Consider the following 14,697-nt stretch of genomic DNA (forward strand, 5'->3'; position numbering starts at 1 on the left):
GATAGAGCGTCGGCCTGCGGACTTCAGGGGTCCCAGGTTCGATTCCGGTCAAGGGCATGTGCCTTGGTTGCGGGCACATACCCAGTGGGGAGTGTGCAGGAGGCAACTGATCGATGTTTCTCTCTCATCGATGTTTCTAGCTCTCTATCCCTCTCCCTTAAAATTAATAAAATATATTTTTTTAAAAAGAAAAGAAACAAAGACAGCATTAGCTGGTTTGACTCAGTGGATAGAGCATCGGCCTGCAAACTGAAGGGTCCACGGTTTGATTTCGGTCAAGGGCATATGCCTGGTTTGCAGGCTTGATCCCAGTAGGGGTTGTGCAAGAGGCAGCCGATCAATGACACTCTCTCTCATCACTGATATTCTCATGCTCTCTCTCTCCTTCTCCCTTCCTCTGAAATCAATAAAAATATATTTAAAAAATGAAAGAAAAGAAACAAAGAGCGAGGATTCAAATAAATACTATCAGAAATGAAAGTGGAGAATTAACCACTGACACCACAGAAATACAAAAGTATAATACTATGAACAACTACATGTCAGCAAGCTGGATCATGGGGATGAAATGGACAAATTCCTAGAAAAATACAATTTCCCAAAATTAAATCAGAAGAATCAGAAAACCTGAATAGGCCAATAACAACAAAAGAAATAGCAGCAGTAATTAAAAACAAAAAAAAAAAAAAAAAAAAACTCCCACCAAACAAAAGCCCAGGTCAAGATGGCTTCACAGGGGAATTTTACCAAACATTCAAAGAAGAACTAACACCTATACTCCTCAAACTATTTAAAAAATCCAAGAGAAAGAAACACTCCAATCTCTTTTTATGAGGCCAGCATTACCCTAATCCCCAAACCAGATAAAGACCAAAGAAAGAAAATTACAGGCCAATATCACTGATGAACATAGATGCTAAAATCCTCAACCAATTTTATTAGCAAATCGCAATATATTAAAAAGATCAGCCCTAACCGGTTTGGCTCAGTGGATAGAGCGTCGGCCTGCGGACTGAAGGGTCCCAGGTTCGATTCCGGGCAAGGGCATGTGCATTGGTTGCGGGCACATCCCCAGTGGGATTGTGCAGGAGGCAGCTGATCGATGTTTCTCTCTCATCAATGTTTCTAACTCTCTATCCCTTTCCCTTCCTCTCTGTTAAAAAATCAATAAAAATATATTAAAAAAAAAAAAAAAAAGATCATACACCATAACCAAGTGGGATTTATTCCAGGGATGCAAGGCTGGTACAATGCTTGCAAATCAATAAATGTGATACATCACATAAGCAAATTGAAAGATAAAAATCTCGTGATCATATCAATAGATGCAGAAAAACTCTCAGCAAAGTGGGAATAGAGAGAACATATCTCCATATGACAAAGGCCATATGACAAACCTAAAACAAACATCATACTCAATGGGCAAAAACTTGTAACAATCATTTCTCCTAAGAACAGGAACAAGACAGGAATGTCTGCTTTCACCACTCTTACTCAACAAAGTCCTAGCCACAATTATCAGACAAGAATAAATAAAAGGCATCTAAATTGGAAAGAAGTAAAACTCTCATTATTTGCAGGTGATAAAATAGTGTACATAGAAAACCCCAAAGACTCCACCAAAAAATTATTAGATTTAATAAATGAATCGGCCATGCAAGAGGATATAAAATCAACACCCAAAAATCAATTACCTTTTTATACACCAAATAATGAATTCTCAGAAAGAGAAACTAAACAATCTCATTTACCATTGCATAAAAAAATTAACATACTTAGGAATAAACTTAACCAAGGAGGTAAAAGACTTGTACTTGGAAAACTATGAGATGTTGAAAAAGATAGAAGATATAAACAAGTGGAAGAATATACTGTGTTCATGGAGTGGTAGAATCAACAACATTAAAATATTACCCAAGACAATCTATAGATTCAGTGCAATCTCTATTAAAATACCACGATCAGCCTGCTGGGTCTGAGTCGCCGTCGCCACCTAGGTTCTCTCGCCTCATGGTACGACGTCTCTGTGGCATGGAGCATATCCGTAAGATCAAGGTTGAGCAAGTGAAATTACTTGACCGATTCAGTATCAACAAGTCATTAACAGGAACACTATATCTTACGGCCACACATCTATTATTTATAGACTCTCAGCAGAAAGAAACCTGGATTTTGCATCATCATATTGGCTCAGTGGAGAAACTGGCTTTGATGACTTCTGGATGCCCACTTGTCATTCAGTGCAAGAATGTCAGGATTGTGCATTTCATTGTTCCCAGAGGGAGAGATTGCCATGATATTTACAACTCTTTGCTACAACTGTCAAAAAAAGTAAAATATGAAGATCTCTATGCGTTCTCTTATAACACCAAACAAAATGATTCTGAACGACTGTGAGGTTGGGACCTTATTGACCTTGCTGAGGAATGTAAGAGAATGGGTGTGCCAAATTCAAACTGGCAGTTGTCTGATGCCAACCGAGAATACAAGATTTGTGAAACTTATCCAAGAGAACTTTTATGTTCCCCGAATAGCAAGCAAACCAATAACTGCTGGTAGTTCTAAGTTCCAGAGCAAGGGAAGATTTCCAGTTCTTTCCTACTATCATCAAAATAAAGAGAGAGGGGGAGATAGAAACATCAGAGATGAGAGAGAATCACTGACCTGCTGGCCTCCTGCATCCCCACCCCCCCCCCCCCCCTGGGGATAGAGCCTGCAACCTGGGCATGTGCCCTGACTGGGAATCAAACTGTGACTTCTGGTTCATAGGTCGACGCTCAACAACTGAGCCACACTGGCCGGGCTACTGTGTTTTAAAAATCCAAGAACTGTTTCTTGTTTTCTGAACTTTCTAGATGGTTTTCTATTCGTAGATGTGAACTTACTTCTCTAAAGATGCTAAGGATTTTTAAAAAAGAATTCTTGTGCCCTCACATTAGTTATCTTTTTGTTTAGATTCTTTTTTTTTCTTTCTGTTTATTTTGTGTGTTTTTTTGTTAGTGTTTTTCATATTTTTCAGGTATCTGATTCTTGGCCTGCCTCTTATATTTAAGGGTGAGGTACTACAAAGCTGTTTAGAAGTTTGTATACATGAATGATCGTTATCTTTGGATTCTTCCTCTTGTAAAAATAAAATAAAATACCAAGATCATATTTAACAGATCTAGAATAAATACTCCAAAAATTTATATATAGAATCAGAAAAGACCCCAAATAGCTGCAGCAATCTCGCGATAGAAAAACAAAGTTGGAGGAATCACAATACCAGATTTAAAGTTATACTACAAAGTCACCATAATCAAAACAGCCTGGTACTGGCACAAGAACAGGCATATAGATCAATGAAACAGAACAGAGACCCCAGAAATCGACCCAAGACATTCTGCTTAATTAGTATTTGACAAAGGAGGCAAGAGCATACAATGGAGTCAAGACAGTCTCTTCAATTAATGGTATTGGGAAAATTGGACAGCTACATGCGAAACAATGAAACTAGGTCAACAATTTACACCATACATAAGAATAAACTCAAAATGGATGAAAGACTTAAATGTAAGCCATGAAACCATAAAAATCCTAGAAGAAACTATAGGCAGCAAAATTTCAGACGTCTCTTGTAACAATACTATATGTTTATAGATACATCTCCTAGGGCAAAAGAAACTAAGGAGAAAATAAACAAATGGGCCTTCATCAAAATAAAAAGCTCTGCACAGCAAAAGAAACCATCAACAACTGTATGAGAGAACATATTTATTTGGCAATGATACATCTGATAAAGGGTTAAATTCAAAATATGTTAGGTACTCATGCAACTTAAAAAAAAGGAAGACAAACAATCCAATTAAAAAATGGGCAAAGGACATAAATGGACACTTTTCCTAAGAGGACATACAGATGGTCAAGAGACATATGAAAAAATGCTCAATGTCACGGATCATCAGAGATGCAAATTAAAACGACAATGAAGTATCATCTCACATCTGTCAGAATGGCTATCATCAACAAATCAACAAATGGTAAGTGGTGGCGAGGATGTGGAGTACCCCATGCTGGTGGGAATGCAGACTGGTGCAGCCATTACAGAAAACAGTATGGAATTTCCTCAAAAAATGAAATATGGAGGAAAACAGTAGGGAGTTTCCTCAAAAAATGAAATATGGAACTGCCATTTGACCCAGTGATCATACTTCTAGGAAAAAATCCTAAGAAACCTGAAACACGAATCAGAAAAAATGTATGGCCCTGGCTGGTTTGGCTCAGTGGATAGAGCATCAGTCTTCGAACTTAGGGGTCCCAGGTTCGATTCTGGTCAAGGACACATGCCATGGTTGTGGGCTCAATCCCCAGTAGGGGGCATGCAGGAGGCAGCTAATCAATGATTCTCTCTCATCATTGATGTTTCTCTCTCCCTTCCTTTTTGAAATGAATAAAAATATTTTTTAAATTCTTTAAAGAAAGAACATATGCACATGCATGTTCATAGCAGCACAATTTACAATAGCTAAGATGTGAAACAACCCAAGTGCCCATCAGTAGATGAGTAGATAAAAAAGCTGTAGCTGCCCTGATTTGTTTGGCTCAGTGGATGGAGCATTAGCCTAAGGACCGAAGGGTCCCAGGTTCGATTCCGGGCAAAGGCACATGCCTGGGTTGCGGGCTTGGTCCCCAGTAGGGGGTGTGTGGGAGGCAGTCAATCAATGATTCTCTCATCACTGATGTTTCTCTCTCTCCCTCTCCCTTCCTCTCTGAAATCAATAAAAAATATATTTAAAAAAATAATAAAATAAATGCTGTATCTTTTCAACACAACATCACCAGACTCTTTTAGGATACTTCCTGTCTGCCAAAAATACAGAATTTATACACTGGGAAATAGTGAGCAAAGCAACTCTTGTTTGCCAAGATACTGCACCACCTTTGCAATACCCACGGTGCATTTTGTAGACAAATGCAGTTAATTCCTTTCTGGGATGTGAGGCACATATTCTGAAACAACAGAGAAAAAAGCCAGCAGGATCCCAAATGGTAAAGTGATCAAGGATATCAGAGCAACACACTTCAGTAGCCAGAGTCTTTCAGAGTAATTATGAGGCTTTTAGTTTGCAAAAGGAAACTTGAGGGTTTTTTTCTTTTAGGAAAAGGAACAAAGTTGTGAAAGAGAATTAGCCTCTGCACTTACCTTATCTTGTAATGTGAGAACAGTCACTTTATGGACATTCAGTCGCACAGTCACCTCTGGCTTGCTGGCACATACGTAACAATTAAGGTTGGGAGGATCCAGTGCACAAGGCACAAGGAGCTTCTTCCTTGGGTTTGGTTGTTTATTCAAAAAAATCTTTGGAGGAGAAAAAACATAAGCAGAAATCAGAAATTCAAGCCACAGTTTTACACAATGCATCGGAAGCTTACTGTCTTTTATTTATGTTATTTAACAATGACAAATATTCCCTTCTAGATGGCAAAAAGAATAAGGAAAGCATGACCTTAAGAGCCTGATTTCCCAAACTTCTTTTCAAATTAGCTACCACGTAAGGAGGAGTGTGGGTGGAGGCGGAAGAGAGCATAGAGGGAATAAATAGTAATGAAAGAAGTAAATTTAAAAAGTTAGCTACCATGTAAAAGGCTTAGCTTACTGAAAAGAAATTTACTTATATTTAAGACTGTAGACTAGGCTGCAAATTAATTTAGCAAACTAAGGGCTTAGCCATACTCATCTCTGGTACCATTAAATCAGTTTTTGGGTGCCTTCCTAGTAGTTATTCTTATCAATTTTAAGCCAACTTCTCAACTAATGAGAATGCTTTCACAGATGTATGGAACCAATGTGCTTACCTTCCTTTTCAAATTTTCTATGACTACAATATTAACATTTACATAATTAAGAGAAAAAAATAATGTATTTCTGGCACTATAAGCACCTAGTTACCATTTCTCTAATATCCAAACAATAAGAACCAAGGCAAGGAATGGAGAAACCAAGATGGCAGCATAGGTAAACACCTAAACTGCTGCCTCCCACAACAATTTCAAAACTACAACTAAAAGACAGAACAGACATCATCCAGAACCACAGGACAGCTGGCTGAGTAGAAATTCTACAACTAGAAGGAAAGAGGAAAGCACATGGAGAATCAGAGGAGCTGCAAAGGACGGATGTACGGAGAACGTGCGCAGAGAGGAAGGGCAGTTGAGTGCCTGGCTGGCGTTCACTGGCGGGAAAAGGAAGGAAGCCCGCGACTGCATTGAACCCCAGTTCCGGGCGAAACCCCGTGGACCCAAGTTCATACGGGGGGAGCCTGGACTGTCAGGTAGAGAGAAAGGCAAACGGAGATTCAGAGAAGCCGCGGCGGGCAGTGGTCTGGAGGCGCGCGCGTGCAAGTAGACGCAGAGAAGACTGACTGCTGAGGTTGCCGCTAGCTCTCCCTAGTGGAAGGGAGTCGGAAGCTCCTGACTGCACTGAACCCCAGTTCTGGGCGAGCCTGGGGAAATCTGGACTGTCAGACAGAAACTCAGGGGAGCCGCGGAAGACAGATGTCTGGAGGTGCGCGTACAAGGGTAGGGTTGACAGGAAGCCAAGACTGTCTGCTCAGCCCTGAGACTCTGCCCCATCCAAGCTGAGCACAGAGGTGTTTGCAATTTTGCAAGTTTGGTCCTATAAGGCTATCTCCAGCACAGGTCTCCCGGCGTAGATACAGAAGATACACATAGCCAATTGGCCTGGAGGTCAATTCCTCCCTTGATACCAACAACAATCAAGACTTAACCACAACAAGACTGTACACACAGTCCACAAAGGGGTGCACCAAGAGTGTCCACCTCAGGTGACTGGGGAGGCTGAGCCACTGGGCCATATAGGACACCTAGCACACAAAGCTACCCTACCAACTCAGGGAAGCAGCAAAAATGCAGACACAAAGTAACAGATCACAAACAAAAGAAATGGAGGAAAATAAACGACTGGATATAGAATTCAAAACCACGGTTATAAGGTTTTTCAAGAATTTCCTAGAAAAGGCCGATAAATTTTTTTTAAAAATATATTTTATTGATTTTTTACAGAGAGGAAGGGAGAGGGATAGAGAGCTAGAAACATCAATGAGAGAGAAACATTGACCAGCTGCCTCCTGCACAACCCCCACTGGGGATGTGCCTACAACCAATGTACATGCCCTTGACCGAATTGAACCTGGGACCCCTCAGTTTGCAGACCGACGCTCTATCCACTGAGCCAAACCGGTTTCGGCAAGGCCGATAAATTTAGCCAAACCCTCGAGGATATGAAAAAGGACCAACTAGAAACTAAACATACACTGACTGAAATAAAAAATATTATACAGAGACCCAACAGCAGACTAGAGAATCCCAAGAATCAAGTCAAAGATTTGAAATACAAAGAAGCAAAAAACACTCAACTGGAAAAGCAAAAAGAAAAAAGAATCCAAAAAGTTGAAGATAGTGTAAGAAGCCTCTGGGACAACTTCAAGCATACCAACATCAGAATTATGGGGGTGCCAGAGAAGAGAGAGAACAAGATACTGAAAACCAATTTGAAGAAATAATGACTGAAAACTTCCCCCACCTGGCGAAAGAAATAGACTTACGAGTCCAGGAAGCGCACAGAACCTCAAACAAAAGGAATCCAAAGAGGACCACACCAAGACACATCATAATTAAAATGCCAAGAGCAAAAGACAAAGAGAGAATATTAAAAGCAGCAAGAGAAAAACAATTATCTACAAGGGCGCACCCATAGGATTGTCAACTGATTTCTCAACAGAAACTATGCAGGCCAGACGGGAGTGGCAAGAAATATTCAAAGTGATGAATAGCAAGAACCTACAACCAAGATTACTCTACCCAGCAAAGCTATCATTCAGAATTGAAGGTCAGATAAGAGCTTCACAGATAAGAAAAAGCTAAAGGAGTTCATCACCACCAAACCAGTATTATATGAAATGCTGAAAGATATTATTTAAGAAGAGGAAGAAGAAAAAAGTAAAGATAAAAATTATGAACAACAAATACATATCTATCAACAAGTGAACCCAAAAATCAAGTGAATTAAAAATCTGAGGAACAGAATAAACTGGTGAATATAATAGAATCAGGGGCATCGAAAGGGAGTGGGCTGATAATTCTCAGGGAGAAATGAGGGGTGCAGGAAGAGACTGGACAAAAATTGTACACCTATGGATGAGGACAGTGGCGGGGAGGTAAGGGCAGAGGTTGGGTTGGGAACCAGGTGGAGGGGAGCTATGGGGGAGAAAAGGAGAAACTATTGTAATAATCTGAACAATAAAGATTAAATTTAAAAAAAAATAAGAATCAAAAGAAAAAAGAACCAAGGCAAGTAAAAAAAAAAAAAAAAAACTACGCTGAAATTTAAAAAGGCGCCTGGCCAGTGTAGCTCAGTGGTTGAGTGTCGACCCACGAACTGAGAGTTTACATGTTGGATTCTCTATCAGGGCACATGCCCAGATTGTGGGCTCGATCCCCAGTAGGGGGTGTGCAGGAGGCAGCTGATTGGTGTTTCTCACTCATTCAGGTTTCTATCTCTCTATCCCTCTCCCTTCTTCACTCTCTAAAAATCAATAAAAATATATTAAAAAATAAATTGAAAGGTCCTAACCTCATACTACTACGAAGCTTGGAGAACACTAGCCAGATTCAATACAAAGAAATGTCAAGACAACACTGAAAGCTAACATACAATTCATCATCTTGTGACTACTAGGTTCTGTGGTATTTGCTAAGATTAATTAATTCTAAAGAGAAAAGTCCCATAGATTCCCACAGTAAATTCCTCGAGAGGCAGTAAGAGAGAGGAAAAGACCTCCTATATTAACAGTATTACTGGTACTAGTCCTTATACTAATGGGTCTGGAAGCAGGGTACAATGGGGAAACAGATTTGTTTGATCTTGAGCTTCACTGGAAAGGTAACTGTGCCTAAGCAAATTGACAGTAATGAAAACAAACACTAATACTACTAATATGCAGGCTAACACTATAACCCATCCTGAAATTCATTATGGACAAATAAAATCCAGAAATAAGTATCATTAGCTGAAGAAAGAATAGAGCTGAGATGGCAAGGAACCAATAAGGATGTTACAGGAACAGTAGACATTTTAATAAATTCAACAATTAGAAATGTTTGTGCCGAAACCGGTTTGGCTCAGTGGATAGAGCGTCAGCCTGCGGACTGGAAGGTCCCAGGTTCGATACCGGTCAAGGGCATATACCTTGGTTGCGGGCACATCCCCAGTAGGGGGTGTGTAGGAGGCAGCTGGTCGATGTTTCTCTCTCATCGACATTTCTAGCTCTCTATCCCTCTCCCTTCCTCCCTGTAAAAATCAATAAAATATTTAAAAAAAAAAAAAAGAAATGTTTGTGAGCTCAAAGGGATATTGTAGCCACAGGATAAATTAAGGTTTCTAAAAAAAGGTAGAACTAAAAGAGTGAAGTTCTTAGAAATTAAAAATGTTAGCTAAAAAATTTTTTCCTTGTATTTTTATTTTCTTTATTGATTAAGGTATTACATATGTGTCCTTATCTCCCCTTTAGCTAAAAAAAATTTTAATAAAAAGATAGCAGACTGGCAACATGATTCTACATCAAGCATGTCAAACTTGCAGCCCACGAGCCGCATGTGGCCCATAACAAGTATTTTTGTGGCCAAGCCAACATAATGTTTTAATAAAAATTTCGTAACTTGCCGAAACCGGCTTGGCTCAGTGGATAGAGCATCGGCCTGCGGACTGAAAGGTCCCGGGTTCGATTCCGGTCAAGGGCATGTACCTTGGTTGCGGGCACAACCCCAGTGGGGGCTGTGCAGGAGGCAGCTGATCGATGTATCTCTCTCATCGATGTTTCTAACTCTCTATCTCTCTCCCTTCCTCTCTGTAAAAAATCAATAAAATATATATTTTAAAAAAAATTTCGCAACTTAATTTTTACAATATCCTGTTATACAGAATTATTAATAACGAACTACAATGTTCGCTAATGACTGATTACTATAATCGTGTTGCACTCATTTCCCTTATGCTTCTTAGCGCAGGCGCACCATTTCTCTCCACTCACTGTAGCAGTGGATATTTTAGCAGCCGACTGCCATGTCATTAGTCTTGCACGGACTTGCTTGATGTGCACAACAGGAAATATTTTACTTTTGGAGAACAAGAAAAATAGGTTTGTGTCACCTTATTAATTTGTGCAGTTATTCAGTGTCTGGTAAGTTAATATTCAAGAAAAAATATTAACTTTTATTAAAATGTCCTATTATTTTAACAATTACTCATTTATTTCAGACCTTCGTGTCTCTATCGAAATAAACCTACATTTCTATTGAAATTGAAGCTTTTTTTTTATTTTGGTGGTGGCCCACATAAACTAAACCTTATTTGGCCCTTAGCCTTTGAGTTTGACATGCTTGTTCTACATTCCTTCACCCTGAAATTTCATGAAAACAATAAGATATTTAAATACTACGTCAATAATGGCACTAAAGCCCTGACGGGCATGTCTCAGTGGTTAGAATGTTGGCTCAAACATGGAAGGGTCACAGTTTTGCTCCCGGGCCCTTAGAGCTCAATCAAGAGCTAACCAGGGGATATTTCTCTCCACTCCCCCACCCCCAACCGGCTGCCACCTTCCACTCTCTCTGAAAAGCAATGGAAAAAATATCCTCAAGTGAGAATATTTTTACAGAAACAACAACAAACAAGGGCTAATGGCACTGAAATACCATCACAGACTAGGGTTTGTTTTTTTTAAAATAGAAATTCCTGAAAGTAAATTGATCTTTTTATAAAAGGAAAAACTAAATTGCAAAAAAATATTGGCCACAATATGTTTAAGGAGATTTTTAATTGCTCAGCTGGTAGGAAATCAAAGCACCTCAGATACAGAATAAAAGCAGGAATCCACAGAGAATATCCAAGTGGCTTACTCTTGAGATACACCTAAGAAGACACATAAAACAAGGACCTGCAAGGGAAGAAGAATAAAGAAGAGAAGGATAGGTTCCTCACAGAAATTACAAGAAAAACTATCTCAATCTTGATGCATCAAAGAGAGTGGAAACTTCCTTTATAAAATTACAATAATATAGCTCATGCAGACTTGCTGTCTGAATATGTATGTGGATTGAAAAACTAAAAAGTTTTAAAATGGCCCTGGATTGGTCAGACCCTAGGGCACCCAGATATAAGTAAACACAAATCCTCTGAAGAAATACCTCTTTAAGGGGTCCTTAAAGAATTATCAAAAATAGAGTTTTAACAAATACTAAGTCAGTTAAAAAAACAAATTACAGCAGGCCCTTGGGTTACGTCAAAGATCTGTTCCTACAGTGCAAAGTAAAGCGATTTTCGCTGTTAAGTCAGAACCTACCTACATAAGCACCTATGTCACTCACATGGAGCACTATACAGCAGTAATGAAGTGAAACAGTAAAAAAAAATTAAAAGAAAGGTAACAATTCCTGACCTTTACTTGTGGTAAATAATAAAAAACATAAAGCACATATGTCCATACGTCAAAATGATGGAACTTTTTTTTAATAAATGGGAGATGGCAACATAACCACAAAACAACGTACATGTACATCGAGTCTGACGTAACCAGAGGACTGCCTGTATACACCACACAGACAAATATTCCTGTACTATGAGAGATATCTGGCAGACATAACAGTAGACTCATTCATAGAGATTTCAGACAGTAACATTATCAAATAATATAAAACAGGTTTAAAGTAAAATGATTAAAGAATATAAAGGACTATACATAGGGATGTAAAGTATAGCATAGGGAATAGTCAATAATCTATATTATAAAAACCTAGTGGCCCTAACGCCATAACGACCAAAGACCGGTCACCAGGAGGCTATGTGTGCAGTGAGGCACGTGAGGGTGGGTCTCGCGCGATTTCACACTCTGGGTCACTAGTATTGTAATAACTACGTATAGTGCCAGGTGGGTATTGAAAGTATTGAGGGGAACACTATATAAAAACACTATGATTGTCTAACCACTATGCTGAACATATGAAATATAATATAAAATGTAAACTGTAACTGAAAACAAAAAAGAACAGGGGACTATAAAACAACCAAACAAAATTAAAAACGCATAAAGAACTCAGCACTCACAAGGTAACTGGAATAATTATTTTTCCAGTTTAAACCAGTTTTATTGATTGTTTTAAAATTGTCAGTTTAATGTGTGTTTTTTTTTATTGTTTTTTTTTCCTGCAAATATGTATTACTTTACAAAGAGAGTGAATAAAAAATACAAATACTCACTGTTCTACACTGGTCTATTTTTCCTGATAAAATCTTCAATCCTTCCAATACTATTAACCCAGCAATCACTGCATTAGTAGTAGCGATAGCAGGAATAATGTTCCCTGCCATTGCTAAAAAGACATTAAAAATTAAAAGAAAGATGAATACACTTAAGTATTAAAAAAGAAAATAATAGTATTTTAGATGTCACAACTGAAGTACAACTTACATTTTATATCAAATCTGCTCTTCATATTCATACTGAAAATATGCATCCTGAGGTTTGCAGCAGAGGTGACAAAATCCATTGCAGATGGGTCATCCTGCCAATAATTTAAATTTAATTTAATAAGTCTCCCTGCAATTTTACTAATTTGATTAGTATTACTTTCAGAACAGTACTTTCACATGTTTGTAACATTGCAGTCAATAAAAAAAACAAACAAACAAACAAAAAAAAACATTGCAGTCAATCAACTAGAACATGAGATGGCCTGGCAGGAGATAAAGCCTTACAGTAGCATGGAGATTGGATAAGTAGGGCGCAGGGTCTCATCATCAGCTCTTCTGACCCAGGAATGTAATCTGACAAGAATGCCATGAGCCACCAGGCTCCTAGGAACTTGGACACCAATTCTATTAATTGACAATGGCAATCTTTTCCTGGGTTTATTAGTCAGTACAGGCATACTTGGATACTACAGGTTCCATTCCAAACCACAGCAATAAACCTTTTGTTTGTTAAAAACACATTTGCCCTGGCTGATGTGGCTCAGTTGGATGGAGTGTCATTCTGTGCCCCGGAAGGTCACTGGTTCGATTCGAGCCAGGGCACATATGGGAGGCAACCTACTGATGTATATCTCTCACATCAATGTTCCCCTCTTCTTTCTTCCCTCTCCAAAATCAACTTAAAAAAAAAAGAGAGAACGCAACATCCGTGAAATGCGTCAAAGCAAAGTACAATAAAATGAGGCATGCTGCCATAACTGGTTTGGCTCAGTGGATAGAGCATCGACCTGCAGACTGAAAGTTCCCAGGTTCGATTCCGGTCAAGGGCATGTACCTTGGTTGCGGGCACATCCCCAGTAGGGGGTTTGTAGGAGGCAGCTGATCGATGTTTCTCTCTCATCTATGTTTCTAGCTCTCTATCCCTCTCCCTTCCTCTCTGTAAAAAATCAATAAAATATATATTTTTTTAAAAATGAGGTATGCCTATAATGAGAAGGCTGTTTGACAAACAGATTCCAGGCAAAGAAATGGAGCCTTTTTTTTTTTTTTTAAACTGTTCAGATAGTCTCAGAAATACCTGGACAACTCCTTTTGGCTTTCCTTCTCCTTCATATATATATACCACTGTACTTACTACATTTGCTCTTTCTTTTCAGAAATGACAATACAATAAAAGTTTTCCCCTGACAACTTATATTCTTCCTGAGACTATATCCTAGTCTCTGTAATTAGATTTCAGCAAGGTTTCCTGCTTTCCTGAGAAGATTCTATCCTACCCTATAATTCAGAAGTACCAAAGAAAGGAAAAGTATTGATAGGATGTCAGCCCTTTATATATTTATTGGCTGGCTGTGTAACTTAAGGCAAATCAACTTCCCTGAATCAAAATTCCTTAATCTGTTTATATAAACATTAAATATTAAAAATTATATAAACACTTCGGAATGTTGTGGTTGAAATTAGGTTGTTCCCAATCCTTAGAATTAAGCTGAAATATTTAAAGTATCCAACACAGTGTCTATCAGTTACTTCCCTAGGCAACTAGCTTTTCACACCCCTTAGGTGTAGATTTTACTCAGAGTAACAATTCCCACTTCCAAGGTTTCCTTATCTAGCCCCTGTGTACAGATGAAAACCTCCCAAATTCCTGTTGTAACAATAACAATGAAAATATTTTTAAAACATAGTTACTCCTAATATCACATGTACCTAAAAACTGTTTACAAGAATCCCCAAAAATCTAAATTCACTATCTTCATTTTAGATGTCTGATTCAACCACAATTCCAAAATTTGCACAGTTATCATATTGTTTGCTAATACTGACTACACTTTTTCCCTTACTTTAAAACTCATGGAAAATCTTTACTATCACAGGAACATATAAACTTTGTAACAGATATGTCACTTATAGCCTTGTAAAATATTGACTGCAATTAGAAATAAACCTCAAAATATGACGTCTAGCTCTGGCTGGTATGGCTTGGTTGGTTGGGCGTCATCCAGTGCACTGAAAGGTTGCTGGTTTGATTCTGGTCAAGGCACATGCCCGGGTTGGGGGCTTGATCCCCCGTAGGGGGTATGCAGGAGGCAGCCAATCGACATTATGCTCTCACATGTTTCTCTCTCTCTCCCTTCCTCTCTAAAAATCAATAAAAATCTTTTAAAAAC

General features: G+C 38.7%; 1 protein-coding gene across 2 annotated transcripts in view; it reads right to left on the reverse strand.

Moving 5' to 3' along the window:
• The window catches only part of UBA2 (ubiquitin like modifier activating enzyme 2), a 53,804-nt gene that overhangs the window by 16,192 nt on the left and 22,915 nt on the right, over positions 1 to 14,697 (reverse strand). For both annotated transcript variants that reach the window (XM_054710518.1, XM_054710519.1), the window contains 3 exons: positions 12,525 to 12,618; positions 12,314 to 12,426; positions 5,183 to 5,338 (listed from right to left, as the gene is read on the reverse strand). In XM_054710518.1, coding sequence (XP_054566493.1) covers positions 5,183 to 5,338; positions 12,314 to 12,426; positions 12,525 to 12,618 — 363 coding nt within the window. The remainder of the gene's footprint in view (positions 1 to 5,182; positions 5,339 to 12,313; positions 12,427 to 12,524; positions 12,619 to 14,697) is intronic.

Source organism: Eptesicus fuscus, chromosome 21, assembly GCF_027574615.1.
Source record: "Eptesicus fuscus isolate TK198812 chromosome 21, DD_ASM_mEF_20220401, whole genome shotgun sequence".
In the NCBI taxonomy this organism is placed as follows: Eukaryota; Metazoa; Chordata; class Mammalia; order Chiroptera; family Vespertilionidae; genus Eptesicus; species Eptesicus fuscus.